The sequence below is a fragment of the Hipposideros armiger genome, unplaced genomic scaffold (genome assembly GCF_001890085.2).
Source record: "Hipposideros armiger isolate ML-2016 unplaced genomic scaffold, ASM189008v1 scaffold_283, whole genome shotgun sequence".
NCBI lineage: Eukaryota > Metazoa > Chordata > Mammalia > Chiroptera > Hipposideridae > Hipposideros > Hipposideros armiger.
The window spans coordinates 1811991-1830799 of NW_017731633.1; the positions used below are offsets into that span (position 1 = coordinate 1811991).

The following is an 18809-nucleotide window of genomic DNA, read 5'->3' on the forward strand; positions in this document are numbered from 1 at the left end:
AAGTCCGTGAGGAGGAAGCAGGCTCGGTCCCGGCTGTAGCGGCCCCGGCTCCCAGGGGTGATGGGGCTCTTGTCTTCGGGGGACATGGCGGGCTGGTCGATGGCTGGGCAGTCCTCATGGGCAAGCGCGGCTGCTGCTGGGTCCCCATTGGGGCGGGGATCTGCGTCCCCAGGATCAGATAGACACAAAGAAGAGAGTGAGGTTGGGGAACTCATGGTGGGGGCGAGATCAGCAAGGAGAGAGCCAGCATCCTTGCTTGCTGGAAGTAGATGGCTGAAGGGCAGGGTTAGAAGGGGGTGGGAGAGGGGCTCAGTTGGGAGCATGATGTTAGGGGGGGCGTGGCTGGTGGGTCCGGGGAATGGGTCACTGGGGGAGGTTGTTGAGTGTTGGGAAAGACAACAGGGTAGGGAAGGGTGGTCAGGAGACAGTACTGGATGGAGGTGGGTTGAGGGAGGACGTTGAGTGTTAGGAAGTGGTGGTCAGGCTTGGTGTTGGGTGCTAGGAAGGGCACAGCTGGGGTAGGGTGCAGTGTGTTTCCAGGCAGGACATGGGGAAGAGGTGGCTGGGAAACAAGCTAGGCTAGGACACAGAGCATTGGGAGGGGGGTTGGATGAAGTGAATTGAGTAGGGCAGGGCTGGGGTAGGGTACTGGGTTGGGGTAGGTGACTGCGGGGGATGTAGGGGACTGGGAGGTGGTTGTTCAGGGAGGGGTGTTGGGTGCTGGAAAGGACACAGTGGGAAAGGGTTAGGAAGGTGACAGATGAGGGAGGGGGAAGTGGGGGTCCCCCAGGCTCTGACTCGAGCTATTTTTAATTGGTGTGAAACTGGGTCAGTGGCTGAGGGAGCAAGATGGGGGCCGGGCGGCCCAGCTCCCTTTCTTGACCTACTTAAGACATGGGGGTGGGGCCCACCAGCCTCTCCTTCCTCCCAGACTGACGCCCCCATCACTGCCTCTGAGGCACAGATTCCCCTGGGGGCCACAGAGGCACAGTCCTCTTCTCCATCTCTCTCGCTTCACCTCTTCCTCTTGGCAACTTCTCTCTGAATTTCTCTCAGACCCCTCTGCAGAGTCAGAGACTGGGCCCTGAGTTCCAAGTCACCGTCCTGTCGCATGGCCTTTCCACCCTCTGAGCCTCTCTCCCCTGGCCTCTCTGACTCTTAGTTTTTAGTTTTAAGTCCTGTCTCCTTTCTTGGTCTCACTGTTATTCAAACCTGAACTTTCTGCTGCTGATCCCCCACCTCCCGCTCCATCTCTGTCCTCTCTCTCTCCCTTCTCAGTGACAATCTCTTGGCTCCAGACAGTTGCCTTCACTCTCTTCTCAGAGTCGTCTCCAGGAGACTCTGATGCTACAACTGTCTCTTGGCAGTTTGTCTTGGGCAGGTCCGTGAGCCCTTCTCTCCCTGTGTGTGTCCCTCTGAGTCCCTCTTTGTTTCTCTGAGTCCCTCTCACCACTGACTGATTACTCTGCCTCCCTGGTCTCCCTGAATACCTTGGCTGCAAGTCTGTCTCTCCCCAAAACTGTCTTTTACACAAAATCTGTCACTGTCTATTTCTGTGCCACTTCTCTGGCCTCAGCAATTGCTGTTCACTTTTCTCTCTCCCCTCCCTGTTGCCCTCAGCATCCACGTTCTGCCCCCCTCCAAACCTCCCCACCTCCTCCCATAGGTCTCTCCACCTGTGCCCCCACCCGTCCCCCAGTGTCCCCTCCTCACCTGCCCGGTTGATCTCAATCACTTCCTCCTGAGCCAATGGGCAAGGCTCCCCAGGGGCCGGCAGAGGAGGCAGCCCCATGATCCCCAGCCCACCCGCTCCACCCCTGAGCAGCCCGGGGTGCGTGTGGGGCCCCGGCGGGTAGGCCCCAGCCACAGTCACCCCCATGGAGGGTGGGGTGATAGGCGGTGGGGGGCTGATGCCACCGCTGCCATGGTGAGGGTGGGGTGGGGGCGGCGGGGGTGGGTCAGGCTTGCAGTAGTTAGGTGAGCCAGGCTGCGGGGGCCGAGGGATGTGTTTGTTCTTCTTCTTGGGCAGCTTCTGCTTGGCCATGGCCAGCGAATAGTACATGCCAAAGTTGTTGACAATGACGGGCACGGGCATGGCGATGGTGAGCACCCCCGCCAGGGCACACAGTGCCCCGACCAGCATCCCCGACCATGTCTTAGGGTACATGTCTCCATAACCCAGAGTGGTCATGGTGACCACAGCCCACCAGAAGCCGATGGGGATGTTCTTGAAGTAGGTGTGGTTGGAGCCCAGGATGTCATCAGGGTCAGCGCCAATGCGCTCAGCATAGTAGATCATGGTGGCGAAGATGAGCACCCCCAGGGCCAGGAAGATAATAAGCAGCAGGAACTCATTGGTGCTGGCGCGAAGCGTGTGCCCCAGGACGCGCAGCCCCACGAAGTGGCGCGTGAGCTTGAAGATGCGCAGGATGCGCACGAAGCGGACCACGCGCAGGAAGCCCAGCACGTCCTTCGCGGCCTTGGAGCTGAGGCCCGAGAGGCCCACCTCAAGATAGAAGGGCAGGATGGCCACACAGTCGATGATATTGAGGCTACTCTTGAGAAATTCCACCTTGTCGGGGCAGAAGGTGATGCGCATGAGGAACTCGAAGGTGAACCAGACCACGCACACGCCCTCCACATATGTCAGGAAGGGCTCCGTCTCCACCTCCACGTTGGTGATGTTCTCAGGCGGGGCCCCGGGAATCGGGGAGGCTTGCGTTACCGTCTTGTTGCTGATGTGAATAAAGCCCTCGTGGGTCTCCAGGCAGAAGGTGGTGATGGAGATGAGGATGAAGAAGAGGGAGGCGAAGGCCACATACTGCGGGGCAGAGTGGGAGAGAGAGGGTGAAAGGTGACCCTGGTCGACTAGCCATCTCCACAAGACCCTCCCAGTGGCCCCTTTCCCAGCCCCAAACTCTTCCCTCTGATCCTCTCCCCGCTAAAGCTCACAAAAGGGGAAGGTAGGGGATCAGAGGCAGCTCTCCCCCAGCTCCAGAGAAAAGCTGGCCCCAGTAGCTAAATGGGCAACTTCTTTCCAGAAAAAAAAACCAAATTCTGGCCCCATGCACTGCCTCCTAGATGACCTCTCTGCACCCTCCTGTTCCCTGTGTCCTATCCCTGGGCTCCCCAGCAGGGTCCAAGGGTTCTGCTATTGGATCCAGGTGGCGGGGAGGAGACTTAAGATCACACACCCTGTGTGTCTCAGAGAGTTTGGAGCTGAGGGAAGGGGAAAGGGAGAAGGTGGGCAGGGAGGCGGGATCACAAAATGGCTAACAGTAAGAAAGCTTGGGTCTGAATCCAGCTTTTCCGCTGCCTAACTTGGTCAAGGCTTGATTAAGCTTTCTGAACCTCAAGTTTTTTATAGGACTATTGTGAGGATTATATTGGATGAGTAGACAAAAGGCCTGGCTCCAAAAACAGTGCTTGGCCCAGGGTCTAGAACTCGGTACAAGTTTGAGTTCGTATTAGGGTATAGAAGCCTCAGAATGGGGCCAGAGTTTTAGGACCTTGGTGCCAATTCCCAGAAAAGGCAAAAACCTGGGTGAAGCCCTTGCCCAGATTGCTCAAAGCAGGGGTGGAACCACAAAAGGGAGGAGCGGTGTTAGGGCCCTTAAGGGGTAAGGAAGTGAAATGTCAAGTCTGCAAAAAGGGAAAGGGATAGAGATGAGGAGAGTGGGGTTTAAAGCTCTCAAGAGGAAGGGTCAGGGGCCTGGACCTGGGGGGAGAGGGCAAGACTGGTGTGGGGGTTTGTTAGAGGTGCAGAGAATTAAGAGTGGGAGCTTGCCTGGGTAATTTCAGGATGGGGGATGACCAGTCTTGTGGCGCGGTGGTGTGGGTTTTGATGAAAGCCTTGAAGAGGAAAGAGGGTGGGGTCAAGATCTTGGAGAAGGAAGGGAATGAATCAGGCCCCTAGAGATGATAGTGGGCTTTATCAAATAGTAGAGGGGAGGAGGAGAGAGCGGGGTTAGTCCTTGGAGAGGGGAGGGGAGGGCGAAGACGTGGGTTTTAACCAGATGAGTAGAAGGAGGAGGAAGGGCCCGTAGTACAGAGGAGAGGGGGGCCAGGGTCAGGCTACAGAGGACTCTAGGCCTTAGGCCAGCACAGTCCCTCTCCGAACTGCCCTCTCTCCACAGGGGTGGGGGACAGGGTCTGGGCTTGACTTTAATCTGAGGTGTAGAACAGAGAAGAGGGCCAGAGCCCACCGCAGAGAGGACCCCTAAACCTTAGGGTGTGCTAGGGTCAGAGCAGGCCCTCTCTGCCCCGCCCCCCTCTTCCTTTCTCCGCAGTGGTTTAAGAGGCCAGAGGCCGCCGCAGAGCGCATGCCCAGTGCTCCCCCGCCAGCTCAGAGCAGGGCGCGCGGCGCAGGCTGCGGCACCGCAGTGGGGGCGGGCCGGCCGAGCCGGGAAGGAGGTTGGGGGGGGACGGTGGGGCGGGGCGCGCGGCGCCCAGCACCACGGTCAGCTCCCCCGCCGCAGTGCGCAGCCGCAGTGTTCCGGAGCTGCTTAACCCCTTCGGGGCTGGAACCGAGGGGGCAATGCGCAGCCGCACTGCCGCCGCTTCGCAGCGGGAGGCCGCGGGTAGAGAGCTTGATTAACTCCTTCCCTCCCAGGGCACAGAAAGGAAGGTGGGCACCGCCGCAGTGAGCAGCTGTAGAGGCTGGACAGCGTCAGGACTGGTTTAACCCCTTGCCCCCAAATGGTTCAAAAGCAGAAGGGGTAGGAGGGCATGAAGTCCCTGTAAGAAGGAAAAGAGAGATTACAGGGAAGGGAGAGGGGCAGGTAGGTATGGCAGGACCCTTCACTTTGCATTGGCCTCAGCTCCCAGCTCTATCAAGCTATCTCACTTGGAGGCTGGAAAGTGCTTGGCACACCATAGATACTCAAAAAACATTTGTGGAGTAAATGAGTGACCCCCGTATCTTTCCGGGACCTCTAGCCTCACTACAGCACAGTTCAATGGGGTCACAATAAAGGGCGCCCCAGGCCATGGGGGGGGCCGCTCAGAGGCCTGAGGGGGCATCTAGGGCCATGTCCCTTCTGCACCTCGTCCTCCCCACCTCCCCCCACCCAACCCCAAATCTCGTCAACTCAGCGCTTCCCGGGGACTAAACTTTATGCGGTGCCTCCGGCCCCCCTCCCCCTCACTCCCTCCCCCGGCGTGAATGCGGCACTGCGGCTCCTCCGCGTCCTTCCTGGCTCAGGACGCGGCACTGTGGGGGGAGGGGGCCGGGCCGGCTCCTTAGGGTGTTTGGGTCCCCAGGAAGCTAGGAGGGGTCCCCGGAGTCGCTACACTTTCCCCTTCTTTCTAATTATCCCCACTTTGAACTGCCCACCTCTCTTCCAACATGGGAAGGAAGTTAGGAGAAGGAAGAGATTCAAGGGAGAACTAGGGGGAAGGGTAGCTCTTTAGCCTGGGAAGTTACAAATGTTTGAGAAAAGTTTTGAGGGGAAGATGAAGGGAACTTTGGGGAAATTTGAGGATTTTGAGAAAGAGAAGGCTGGAGGAAAGAGGGCTGGGGTGTGCGCTCTTTGGTTCACTTTGGACAGTGGAGGAAGCTGAGGAGCCTCCTGGGCTTTGGACTGAGTGTGGGGATAGGGGGAGCAGGCAGGGCTGGGGGGTGGGGGATGGGTAGAAAGATGCCAAGGCAAGAGAGAAAGAACTGGGAACTATTTTGAGAAGGACGTTTTGGAGCTGATAACTTGAGTGAAGTCCTGAAGATTGAGGTTAGGTGAAGTTCTGGAGCAGGAGGGAAAGCCATTTTATCCACTAGGCAAGGGACTGGGAAGCTGGGGGAGGGATGTCCCAGAGAACCGGAGTGGCCTATACAGTTTAAATGATGGAAGGGAGACACTGGGAGACTCTATGGGTGAGGAGGAAGCAATTCTGAAGAGCATATGGGAGGTTCTGGAGAGGACAGGCATATCATGGGGGCTCAGGACTCTTTTGGAGACAATGAGGAGTGTGAAAGGTTTTGGGGAAGTCTGGAGCTTTATGGGGAAAGTCCTTGGGATGGGAGTTGGTGTGAAGGATATAGGAAGGGACATAAACACAGAGGGGTCTTGAGGGTCCCAGGACGAAAGATGTCCCAAGACTCATTGTTGCAGTGAGGGGGAGGTGGAAGTGTCCCAGCCAGAGCAAGTTATTTGGAGGTTCAGGAGGGATCCAGGAGTCTCTGAGGTTGGGGTGGGGGAGTCTTCTGAAACTATGAGGACAGAAGAAGCAGGGGGGTTCAAAAATAGCCAGGAGACTCCAACTTGGGAGGGGGTGGGGTAGGGACAGGGGCAAAAGGTGAATCAGGGCGGTGTTGAGAGCCTAAGGGACTGAGGGCTGGTGAGGGGGGCTTTGAAGGGTCTACAGGGGGCGGGAAAGGGTAGGTAGTATTTACAGGACCTGGGACACTTTGAGGATTAGGAAAGGATGTCTTCTGAGGGTCTGGAGCTGGTAAAAAAAAAAAAATGAGGGCCAGTAGGGGTCTTCTGAGGATCTGAAGGGTGACCGAGCGAGGTGAGAAGGGATTTAGAGGGTTTGGGATGATTCTGAGGCTGGGGAACGGTCTTCTGAGAGTCCTCGAGGGGTCCAGAAAAGGCGGAGGTGAAGTTTTTCAGAGGAGCCCAGGAGGAAGTTTCTAAGGGTTTTGGGTGGCCTAGAGAAGCGGAGTGGGGTTTGGAGGGATCTGGGGGATTCTGAAAGTTGGAGAAACGTCTTCTGAGGATCTGGGGATGGCCAGGCGAGGGGTGTGTGTTCAGAGGAGTAGAGGGAGACTCACGGTTAGGGTTAGAGGCTTTTATGAGGCTGGGAGGCTGAGAGAGACCAGGATGGGCTGGGACTGGCCATGGGATTCTGAGGGTTGGGATGGGGCGCTCCTGAGGGTTTGGGAACGCATGGGGAGAAGAGAGGGATGGGGGCTCCGACAGCGCGCTCACCCTGGCGGCCCGCGACGAGTAGGGGTCCTCGAACAGCGCCCACACGCGGGGCTGCCAGCGGCGCCACCACGTGCCGCCCGCGCCGCCCGCGCCCCCTGGCGGCCCCCCGGCGCCGCCGCCCGCGTCCTGGAAGCAGAGACGCTTGAGCTCTCCTCCCGCGCCGTCCAGTCCGCCGCCGCCCGCGCCCGCCTCGTCGTCCAGGCCCGCGTCGTGGGCGCCCGCGGCGTTGGCAGCGTTGGCGGCGCCCGCGGAGTCGGGCGCCTCGAAGGAATCGAGCGCCTCCTCAGCATCACGGTGCTGCCGGTAGGTCATCCAGCAGCAGGCCTCCACGTCGGTCTCGTCGATGCCCCAGAAGCCGAGCTCCTCCTCGAAAAGGGGCCCGCACACGTCGGCCGGGCAGTGCAGCTTGCCCGTGCGGTAGTAGTTGAGCACGTAGGCGAAGACGCCCGGGTGTCGGTCGAAGAAGAACTCGTCGGTGCCCGGGTCGTAGTCGAAGCGCGCTGCTGCCTCGGGCTCCGTCAGGCCTGCCAGCCGCGTCCCCGGCAGGGTGCGCAGCGTCGAGCGGTACGTCTCATGGCGCACACCGCCCACGTTGATCACGATCTTGCCGCTGTCGCCACCGCCGCCGCCGTGCCGCCCCATGGCCGCCGCTGGCAGCCCGGGGCATGGCTCGGCGCGCCGGTCCCCGGGCCCGCGGGATGCCGGGGGGCCCGCCGGGGACGCGGCGGGGCCGGGCTGNGAGCCACTTGGCTGGCCCCACAAGCATTTCTGAGAAACTCTATTCTGTCCTTTTGGTTTTCTAGCTTAGATTTACATACCAATATCAGCAGGCACATTTTTAAAAGTAAATAAAAGCTGACTTTACTTATTGATTAGCAACTTTTTTCCCCACTTAACCATATACCTTGGACTTAAAAAAAATAGATATAACTTCCATATTATAAAGTGCACAAATCTTAGGTGCACAGTGCTATGGCTTTATTTTTCCTGACATATTATTATGAAGATTTTTCAAGCATACAGCAAAATTGGAAGAATTATATAGTGAACCCCATTACCCAACACCTTGATTCTGCAACTAACATATTTTACTGGGTTCTCTTCATTACACATCTATCCAGTTGTCTGTCCCTCTATCTATCTAGCAACCCATTTTTATTATATATACCAGGGGTGGATAATTTGGTCAACGTTGCTCAAGCAGTAGTTCGCTGTAATCAGAAGTGTCTGGACGCTGATGGTAACCACTTTGAGCACCTATTGTAATTGCAGAAGTCAAACGTAACTTTTATTCATCTTTTATTATCGGTATATATTGAGTGTTACAATTTTAATACAGTTTTCCTTTCTTAAAATGTGTATACATTTTTTTGGCACCCTCTGTATTTAAAATAAGTTTCAGACATCATATTCTTCACCTCTAAACACTTGGACATTTACATAATCAACTTAACGGATTTTTACATATGCATATACCCGAGTAATTTCCCCCCAGATCAAAATATAGAACATTGCCAGCTCCCCAGAAGGTTCTCTGTGACTGTCCCCAGTTAATGTCCCCTTGACTAGTACCCTAACTTCTATGATCACAGCTTAGTTTTGCCTGTTCTTGAATGTCACATAAAATGGATCACTTGAATTCTTTGGTGTCCAATTTTTATCACTTAACATTCTGTTTTTGCATGTCTTTAAAAATTAGAGTACATAGATTTACCTCATTCCTTTTTCTCAAACATTTAATTATGAAAAATTTCAAACATACTGCAAAATTGAAAGAATTTTACTATGATCACTTGTATACTCACTACCTAAATTTTACATTAACATTTTGCTATATTTGCATTATCTGATTTCTATCCATCTCTCCATCTCTTTATCCAAGTGGTTCTCAACTGGGGAGCTCTTTTCTCTCCAGGGGACATTTTGGCTGTCACAACTGGGGTGGGTGCTACAGGCATCTAGTGGGTAGTGGCTAAGGAAGTTGCTAAACATCCTACTATGCACAGGATAACCCCCACAACAAAGAATTACCTGACCCCAAATGTCAATAGTGCCAAGCTTGAGACACACTACTCTGTCCATTCCTCCATCCATCTCATTTTCTTGATTTCCAATTAAGTTGCAGACATCAGTGTCCTTCATCCCTTATACTTAAATATACCTCACTCTTTAAACAGCTACATAGTATCNCGGCGGTGGCAGCGGCGGAGGGGACTCGGGCGGCTGCAGCGGCGGCGGCTGCTTGCTGGCCCCCTGGCGCCCGCGGAAGGACGAGACGCAGACTGAGCTCAGCATTGGCCGGGGGGCGGGGCGATGGGGGGCGGGGCCTTGAGGGCGGGACCTCAGGGGAAGAGGCAGACGTGATTGGGTAGGAAGAAACAATAAGTGAGGAGGCGGGGCCGAAGTAGGGAGGAATCGAAGTGATTGGTCTGGGGGAGATGGGGTGGGGCTGAAGCACAGATTAGGACAGAAACTGTTAACACTGCCTAGGTGGACGGGGCGGGGCAGCAGATGAAGCACACCGATTGGCTCTTTCCGAAGGAAGGAACGGGGGGAGGTGTTAAAAGAGGCTGGATGCACCGCTAACGTCTGTTGGCTTGGCAGCACCAAGAGAACAGAGGAGGCGGGGCTAAATAAGAAAGAAGTCAGATTAAACGGAAAAAAAAGAGGGAGCCAGGCAGAGAAAAGGAACAAGACCAAGCTATTTAGAGAGGCCTAGAGGAGCAGAGCGATGGGCGGGGCTACAGTGGGGTAGACCGTTCTGATTGGACAGGGATGGATAAGCGGGCCGGAGCTAAAGAGCAGACAAGCCAAACCTGCTACGAAAGGACAGATGGAGGTGGTGGGGTTGGGCTCCTAGCATTGCTCCCACAGGGCAGGGCAGATCTTAAGAAGAGGCGGGGTCGAAAAAAAGTAGTTAGAAACAGCCTTGATTGGGCTGGGAGAGTATGGGGGGCGGGACTGAATGAGGGCGGGTACTGGAAATTGAGAGTAGAGTACTTTCACGCGAAATGGCACTACGCCGGACTAAAAGGGGACAGGCAACGGTTACAGGGACTGAGACCCAGTGAGAAGGGTCGGAGAGGAGCGAAGCCTGGAAACCTGAGAGCGTCTGGGTAGGATTACGGGAGGGGGCGAAGTAGTGAAGGAGCGGGGCCAGGGCTGCAAACAGGCTGATCAGACGGGGCTGGACCGGGAAAATGAGTGTCAGGATGGATGGGGCGGGACTGAGGAAGGTGGGTGGGGTCTACGAAAAGTCTTGAATGGGCTGTGGGAAGGCGAGACTAGGAGCAACGGGGCTTTAAGGGACTTGAAAGCAACTAGGGTAGGCGGGGGCGGGGCAGGGGTAAAAGAGGGTAAAGAACGGTAGATTGGAGTACTAAGGGAAAGGTGAGACCTGCAAAGAGTACAAAGCTACCAGGTTGGACGGGGCTGGGGGGAGGACGGGACATGAAATGAAGAGTCCTGGGGACCAGAGCCTAAGTGTCAGTGGGGACTGAAGAGGGGGAAAGGGGACGAGGTCTAGATAACGGCGGACTGCAGACAGGAGAACAAAAGGATGGGTTGAGGACTGGCGAAGAGGGAGCCCTAAGGAAGGCAGAGGGGAAAAAACCCAATAGGTTTGAGGCAAAAGGCGGGGCCAATGGGGAACAGGGCGGGGTTAGATGTTCTCGTCTTGGTGGGAGTGGAGAGATGGAGAGTAGGGCAGGGCTAACGGAGGGGCGGGGCCAGAACTAGGCGGCGTGTCCCGGGGAGTTCCTGCCCGCCCCCTAGGCTGGCCGAGACGCAGGGTGGCAGGGGCCGAGGCGGGGCCAGCGGCTGCGGCGGGAGGAGGCGGGGCCTGTGGGAACGGAGGGGGCGGGTCAGGGCTGCGGGTTTCCTCCCGCTGCTCAGTCCCTGGCCCGCCGCCTCCCTCTGCAGGTGCGGTGGCTGGTTCGTATAGCCTCCCCACCCATCCCCCGCTCCCGTGTCTGTCTCTTTTTCTCCCCTTTCTCTGAATAATTGTCCCCCCGACTCAGCCCTGACTTCTCTGAGACTCTGGCCCCTCTTTTCTAAGTCTCTGCCCTCCCTCTGGGTCGCTGTGCCTTTGTCCTCCGAATCTGTCACCCTCCTGAGTCTTTGCTCGCTCTTGTAAGCCTCAGTATCTTTTCCTCCAACCGTGTCTCGGTCCTCCCACCCCAGTGTCTTTCTCTTGGTCTCTACTTTTTTTATTTGCCGCTCTCTCTGGGGCTTCTCTGCCCCTCTCCCTGGGTCTCTGTGCCCTCCAGGTCTCTGTCCCTCCTCTTTGCGTGTCTGTCCTATACTCCCCACCCCCCACCCCAGGCTTTGTTCTCTCTCTCTCCCTGGATCTCTGCCCATTCATCTGGGTCTCTGTCCTCTCCCTCCCTGAGTCTTTTCCCCCTCCTCTGTCTCTTCCCTCCTCTCCCTGCTTTTCCTCTTTCTGCCCTTTCTCTTTCTCTTTGTTCCCTCCATGGGTCTCTGTTTCCCCCATCTCTTTCACCCCGTTCTGAGTCTCTGTCCCCCTCTTTCTGGGTCTCTGTCGCACTTCTTTGAGACTGTCCTGCTGTCCTTTGGTCTCTGTCCCTGTGTCTGGATCTCTGACCCTTTCTCTCAGGCTCTCCCCCACCCCCACCCCCATCACCCATCACTCCCTTGAATCCCCCATCCTGGCCAGGACTCCAGGTTGCGTCACTGCAGAGAGTTGCAGAAGTGGGGCCTGTGCTGCGGACAAGGGAGGTAGTTTCCCTCACCCCCACCCCAGACCCTGGGATTCCCACTGCCTTTGATCCAGTATCCTGGGGCAGTCCTCAAGCCCCCGATGGGACCCAGGAGGGCAGAGAAAAGACACCGGGGCTTCCTACTCCTCTCTGGCCCGAATTCTGGTGTACCCCCAGGCAGAAGCAGTGAATCCTGAGGTGAGGGACTGGGCTTGGGTTGAGTAAGTCTCTAGGCAAGTCGGGGATGGAGGCTGGAACAGGGGATGGGTAAGGCACTAGGAGCAGGGAGTAAGAGCTAGGATAAGGACTCAAGTCAGCCATCCTCCCTTACCCCCCCCCCAACTATTCTTTTCTGCTTTTGACAGCAGCCAGGCACGGGATAAAGTTACCAACTCAGCGTTTTTGCAGAGGTCAGAAGGTGTGGGAGAAAGTGCGGGCTGGGGGGCAGGAAGGGTGAGCAAGGCTGGATAGGGGAGAATATGGGATGAGATTCGGGATTAGAGACAATGTGAGGCGGGCGGGGGCTGGAGGCAAGGAGTAACAGGATGGTCCAGACTTCATTAGGCCCTGGGAAATTGGATGCCGTCACCCCCTCATGGCTCTCCCCAGGCCCCACCAGGGTATGTGGGGGATTTATGAACCTGAATTCTCCACCCATGTGGTGGGGCAGGGGGTGGGGGGCTTCTGGAGGCATACTGAGGGCTCGGGTTACGGGACACCCAACCCTGCAAACAGACAGGGGGAAGCAAACTCGATTTTTATCAACAGACACCAGGAGGGGGAAGCCAACGTCTGTCCACGTCTTCACATCCTTTCCCCATCCCTCCTCTTTCCCAATCTATCCTTTCCCAGGTCCTCAAGCACAAAATTCCTGAAAGCTCCAGACCCCCACCTTGTCATCCTCCGCGCCCCCTCCAAACTCTCCCTTTCCCATTCCCCAATCCGGGGTCTTTCCCTTCCTGAATTGTAGGCTTCTTGTTCCTCTGCTCCATGCCTGCCAGTTCCAAATCCAGGAAAGAGGGTCTCCCGGACACTAAAGCTGAAAGTGTGGGGACTCTGCCTACGATCCTTGGTCCCCAAAGATCATTATTGAGGGGAATCTCTCCGCTGTAATCTTTGAATCCCTGCCTCCCTCGTCTCCCGCCTCCAAAACTGGGATTTGGGCTGTCTTACCGCCCCCAGACCCTGAGCTTTCTCCCCCTCCCCTGTACTCACCCCACGTCGAGACGGGGCGGGGATGGGGGAATCCGGGGCTGGCGATAGGGGGAGGGGTGACCCAGCCCCGGCAGCTCTGGGCAGCAAAAGGCTACGGAGGGGGGAGTGACATCATCATCGGAGGAGGGACAGCACAGCTCCCCCCAAACCGGGGGCTTCAGGCCCCGCCTTTATGGCGGACCCAGGGGTCCCGGAATCCCAAGAGGAGAGAGGAGGAACAGATGAAGTCTGCGGGAATGGTATCTCCTCCCCTTAGAACAAGGATGGAAAGCCTTTTACGATTTCAGCCACCCCCAGCTGCCACCTGTCGCTGCCGTCGCGACCTGTCGCCTCCCACGCATGTTGTGGCAGCGCCTGCCCCCGACAGGCCGTAAACACGGCCTGAACTACAAAGTCCGTGATGCTCCGCGGTGACGGGCGCCTTTGATGAGAGGAAATATAGACGAGGGCCTTCATGGGATTCGTGGAATAAGACCCCCCTCACCAGTGTGAGCCCAGGAGAAAAGGAGCGATACCTTTCTCCTTTCTTTCCTGAACTCCAGATGCCGGACACTAATTTTTCTTCAAATATCACGCGCTTAAAGAAAAAAAAAGCGCCCCAGTAGGTTAAATGGAAATAGTGAATTTCTACAGAGTAAGTGAGGTCTCGGCTACCATCCGGTGCGCAGGCGCCTAACCAGGACGTCAATCGGGAAACTGCGCCTGCGTGGACCACCTCAGCGTCCGGCTCTGCGAGACCGTGCGCGCGCCAGCCCTACTCGGGCACCTTCTTTTATGTTCCCACGGTCGAAGACCGCCACATAGCTGCGCAAGAAGACATCGCCGAGGATCCAGAAGGGCCCTTCGGGAGGAGGTATATCCAGGGCCTTGAAGCCGGACAAACAGAGGCGGACGCCACCCCGAGCAATCTGCAGTGTGACAAGCCGGGCCACTGGGTGTCACGTCCACCGACCCCGCCACTTCTCTGGGAGCCAAGGCTTCGGCTCGCCCACTACCCCGGGTACACGAAACGTTTCTGTTGCCCCTACTCCGTCCTTGTGAGGTCTCACTCCCAGCTCCACCCTCTCAAACCCCAACTTACCGCGTCACTCTGGCGTCATTCTAACGGCTACCTACCTGGATGACGTAGTCCTGGGCCGTCAGGTTAAACCAGATCCCCCCAAGGTTGAAGGAGACTGGGGGGAGCGTTGAGATTATCGAGCACTGGATGAAAGACTGAGGCACAAGAGGAACAAGTGGAGATGAGGGATTCCTGCTCTGCTCAAATTCCTTCTGTGGCTCCCCAGTTCCATACTATACTGGGCAGTTAGGTGTTCAGAGCCTCGTGTGGTCAGGCGCTGCTGCCGTCTGTAGCTTTACCATCTCTTCCTTTAGACTATAGAATTGTTGCCGCTTCCCCTAGGCTCCCATTTGAACAAACCCTTTTTTCCTCTAACTGTACGCCTGCAGGTGTATTTATCTTACACTGTGTCTAAAATGTTTTTTAAAATAGATACCAACTGTACACCATGGTGGTACAGGTGGTTTTCTGTGGAGTTTACTGCTGTGCAGCCTTATAAAGTTACTTAACCTCTCTGTGCCTCAATTTCCAATCTGAAAAAGTAGATGATAATACCTCATAGGGATGCTGGGTGAGAAAGAAATGAGTTAGCTTGGAAGGATCCCTGACACATAGTAAGTGCTATTATTTACAAATAGGAGCTTACAAATAATGTTTTCAGGTTTCTGCAACAAACCAGAAGACCTGGCTTTTCCCACATGGCAATACTTGGCTGGAGCTGAGTAGCTGAGAACTGTTCCTTTTAGATTAATGGGGCATGTGTTCTCCAGTTAGCCTCAGTTCCCACTACTCCCAAGCACCTAACAATATAATATGAGGCAATTGTTCATAACCCAAGAAGTTTATCTTCCTTAAAAAACCAGTATTGGGGGCCGGCCGAGTGGCGCGTTGGTTAAGAACTGGCTTGGGATGCCAGAGGACCCTGGTTCGGATCCCACATATGAGGGCCAGTGACACTGCCCTCCACAGCTAAGATGCTGAACAACAGCTCAACCTGGAGCTGGGCTGCTGTGAGTCGCCGGCAACAGCCAGCAGCCAGCATGAGCGGCCAGCAGCCACAGTGAGCAGCCATCCAGAAGCCGGTGACTGATCTGCCTCGCCCGGGAAGAGCGCAATGATGGTGCCAACTTGGGCCAGTGAAGCAACGTCCTCCACAACTAGACTGAAGAACAAAAGGACAGCAACTTGTCTGTTTTTCTTCCCCCAATTTCCCAGCGCTACTCCCATCCCCCAATTCCCTAATAAAAATCTTTCAAAAAAAACAAAAACCAAACCAGTATTAATGACCTTTTTGGGAAGGCAAGGAATGGTGAAAACAAAGTTGAATGAGTGTATAACACTCTTGACAACAGAGATAACAGCAACAACAGGCATCAAAGCATTGTTCTAAGCACCTTAAGTGGATTAATTGATTCAGTTTTCACAACATACCTAAGAGGTGAATGTCAGTAACCCTATTTTAGGGATTAGGAAACTGAGGCCAAGGAATGTTAAGTGACTTGTCCAAGACAACACAGCCAGTAAATGGCAGGCCCGGATTCTAACCTGGGTAACCCACTTCCATAACCACTATGATCTACCTGGTTCCTTTGGCTCCTACAAGGCTACATATATGTCCTAGGTGCTTGACCTGGAACCTCAGGAACTGCGTTTTCTCCATCCTCTCAGAAGTGCCGAAGTGCACAATGATGGAGTCACAGAAATTCAGACCTGGGACTCTGCAGGGCCTCCTGAGGTGGAAGTGAGTGTGCAGCTCTTATATTGCACTGCACCCCACTCCATGACGCCTGTGTGGCTTCTGTGAGCCTACGCGCTCCAGGTGTTCCTCCCTGCCTCTGGCTGCTCCTGCCCTGTCTCCACTTTCACTCCACGTGGGTGTTCCCCAAGGCTGTTCCTGGGACCTCGTCTCTCCCAGGGAGGGCTCCCCTCCTCCATGGCTGTGTTTACTGTCTTAAGGGCTGATGGCCCCTAAATATGATGTCCGAGCTGCTTCCACACCTCCCCCAGACATCCCCGGACCTCCTAGCCTCACTCCCATCCAGTCCTGAATAAACCTGCATCATCATCTCCTCCTGTCCACTGAGTCACCTAGAGTAGACACTTGGGAAGTGTCCTTGCTTCCTTTCACTTGCCTCCCTCCCCAGCCTGTCACTCACAAGGTACAGTACCTTCTCCCCTGGGGTGCCTCCTAGCCACCTGATTCCCACCCTCAGACCCCAGCATCCTGCTCAGTGTCTGCCATTAAATCCCCATTAGTCTGCCCAGCCCACACCCACCAGACACCGGGTCCTCACCTCCCCCATCGGCAGGGGGAATCCCCCAATGGCTGCCTGTAGGGCCTGGATCTCCTCGGAGGGTCCCGTGATGAGAGATGTGCCGGTATCCAGAATGGCAGCACAGCCCTGAGCACAAAGAGTCAGCCCTGTGCCCACCTTTACACTGTAAGGTGGAATGGGATGGTCTTTAGAGCCAAGAATCCAGGTCCGCAGTTCCCTTCCCCAGAAAAAACACTGGAGGTCAATCTCCAGCCCACTCCTCCCAGACCTAGGAGGCCAGGTTCCTCACCGTTCCATGTGGATCTGCCAGTAGGCAGGGATGGTGACTGGCACATAGGTGAGGGGTGGGATGTAGTGTGCTGGGTCTGAGCCACCTAGAACCAGCTCTCCTCCATCAACCACTTCAGGGTCCCTGCAGAGACAGAGTGCTGTCAGTGTCACCAGAGTTTCCCCTGCCAGCCCCAGGAGTGACCAAGGAAGGGACTTCCTGCCAGCGGAGTGGTTTCTGGGTTCTAGATGGGGTAGTGAGATGGAGGCAGGACAAAAATGTTGGGACTGGAAGCAAGGCAAGAAGTAAAGAGAAATGAGTCTTTCCCAGTGGTGAGTTTAGTGCCTTGAGGACTTCCTGGAGTGGGGGTGGGACTTCCCGATTTGGCTATGGAAGTTAGAACTTTTCTGGGGGGAGATTTAAGTGGAGCATTGGGGTTCCTGAATTGGCCCTGGAAGCTGCGATAGTGTAGAAGTAGGGCGATTCCTGGTGGATGGGGAGACGTTTTGAATTACATGTCTTGAAATTTAGAGGCAATAGACTTCCTGAGTTACCTGAGAGTGATGGAAAGAGGGGGTGGGACTTTCTGAGTAGGCTGGACATCAGAATAACTGAATGGGCATACGATTTTCTGCTTGTGGGGAATGGGCCTATGGGAGGGGAGGTGGAGAATTCCTGGAAGGGGGTGGGACTTTCTGAGCTTAAGGTTGAGCTTCCTAAAAGGTAAGTGGGACTTCCTGGATTAAAATGGGCAATTCCTGACTTCCTGTGTGTGTGTTCTAAAATGGGATTTGGGCTTTCCTTATGGTGAAGAGGGGGTTCTTAAATTAAGTATTTGATTGGATAGGGCATGGAGTTTCCTGGTTTGAGTTGGAAACATGGAACATTTTAAATGATGGTGAGTTTCTTTAATATATCTTAAGGTGTTGCTTAGTGAGTGACACTTCTGAATAGGGCTCAGGTGTTTCTTATATTGGGTAGGTGAACTTCCTGTGTTGGGTGTGTGACTTTCTAACTGGAGAGTAGCTCAGTGACTTCCTGAATGGAGGGTGGAACTTCCTTTATTGGGACTTCCTGAAGGCAGGCAGAACTTCCTCCTTGGGGCTGGGACTCATAGGAAGGTAGACCCTCCCCCATTACCTGCTGAGGTAGAAGGAGAAGACAGGCTTATCCAGTAGACCCTGGTCCACCATTGTATCCAGTGGGGGCTGAACTCCTTCCACAGCCAGACTGGGAAAACCGAGGCCCAATATCCCATCGAAGTGAGCAAAAGTGAAGACCAGACTGGGCTCCCACAGAGCCTCCCCGAAAATCACTGATGCACCCGTGATTCCCCCAATCTAGGGGAAGATTCAAATGGGGCAAGTTATTTCTGGGAGGGCACTTCCTACATATCCCTGAGAGCTCCCCAACCAAGGCCTGAATCCCAGGTCTGGGGACATCTGGAAACCTTCAACTGCCTAGGAAGCTTTGCCTTCCCGCTTAAGCCACCCCTTTACCCAGGTTGCCTGCTCCAAGCTTGGGAAACCCTGCCCCTGTATGGGAAGCCCTGCCTCTTTACCCACAAAGCCCCTCCTCACCACTTAAGCCACACTCATTTGCTCAGGAAGTTTCACTACCTCAGGCCCCTCCCTAAACCAGATTATCTTAGACTTTGGGGTCCTCCCAGGGTCAAGCCTTCCTGGGGTCGAAGGTCACGCACAGTCAGCTTGTCCTCACTCAGGATGCCGCTTAGCCGCCCAGTTCCATATTGAATAGCAAACTTAGTTCCATTGGGCTTGAAGGAACTAGAAACGTTGGAGTTGAAACGGTGGTGGAACCCTAGGTCAGAAGGACAGGGAGGTGTCATTAGGGTCTCCCCTGTGAGGTTATGTCAGAAGAGAAGGGTGCCTCAAAATCCCTTGGGAAACCAAGGCCCAGCCTCCCTTCTTCCTCCACCCCCAATTCAGCCTTATTCTCCCCCATGAGAGCTCACAGCAGGGCAGACTGAAGAAGTAGCATCTCTTGGACGGGACCCAGAGATTGGAGGAGCCAGTGTCAAAGACGACAGAGAAGTTTTGTGGGGGCGTTCCCAGCCCTATTTCTCCATAATATTGGACCTGATGGAGAGAGAGAGAGAGAGAGAGAGAGAGAGAGAGAGAGAGAGAGAGAATGAAAAACTTGACTTACTGGCAGGAGGGTAGAGGCTATGTGGGACTGTGACTCACATTCATGAAATTGGAGAGAGGCACAATGGTGGGCTTGCCCCCAGGGGATGGGGTCCCCCATCCTCTCAGTGGGTTCAGGGTTCTGTATCCAGTGTAGCCTCGGCGAAGAGGGATCCTGTGAGGAGGAAGATACTGACAG

The 18809-nt window shown here is 55.2% G+C and overlaps 2 protein-coding genes across 3 annotated transcripts in view; both read right to left on the bottom strand.

Annotated features, from left to right (window-relative positions):
* KCNC3 (potassium voltage-gated channel subfamily C member 3) overlaps positions 1–13359 on the bottom strand; it is a 20649-nt gene extending 7290 nt beyond the window's left edge. Inside the window, exons 1-5 of the mRNA XM_019658164.1 lie at positions 12860–13359; positions 9108–10767; positions 6927–7694; positions 1714–2821; positions 2–160 (exon numbers count right to left, since the gene is read on the bottom strand). Of these exons, the coding sequence (XP_019513709.1) occupies positions 2–160; positions 1714–2821; positions 6927–7694; positions 9108–9221 (2149 nt within the window). The 5' untranslated portion in view covers positions 9222–10767; positions 12860–13359. The remainder of the gene's footprint in view (position 1; positions 161–1713; positions 2822–6926; positions 7695–9107; positions 10768–12859) is intronic.
* Positions 13360–13465: 106 nt separating this feature from the next.
* Positions 13466–18809, bottom strand: part of NAPSA (napsin A aspartic peptidase) — a 20571-nt gene continuing 15227 nt past the window's right edge. The window contains exons 2-9 of one of the 2 annotated variants that reach the window (XM_019658316.1): positions 18671–18785; positions 18439–18562; positions 18166–18284; positions 17604–17803; positions 16485–16607; positions 16214–16358; positions 13976–14074; positions 13466–13767 (exon numbers count right to left, since the gene is read on the bottom strand). In XM_019658316.1, the coding sequence (XP_019513861.1) occupies positions 13576–13767; positions 13976–14074; positions 16214–16358; positions 16485–16607; positions 17604–17803; positions 18166–18284; positions 18439–18562; positions 18671–18785 (1117 nt within the window). In that variant the 3' untranslated portion in view covers positions 13466–13575. The remainder of the gene's footprint in view (positions 13768–13975; positions 14075–16213; positions 16359–16484; positions 16608–17603; positions 17804–18165; positions 18285–18438; positions 18563–18670; positions 18786–18809) is intronic. The other variant, XM_019658317.1, reaches the window with a different exon arrangement.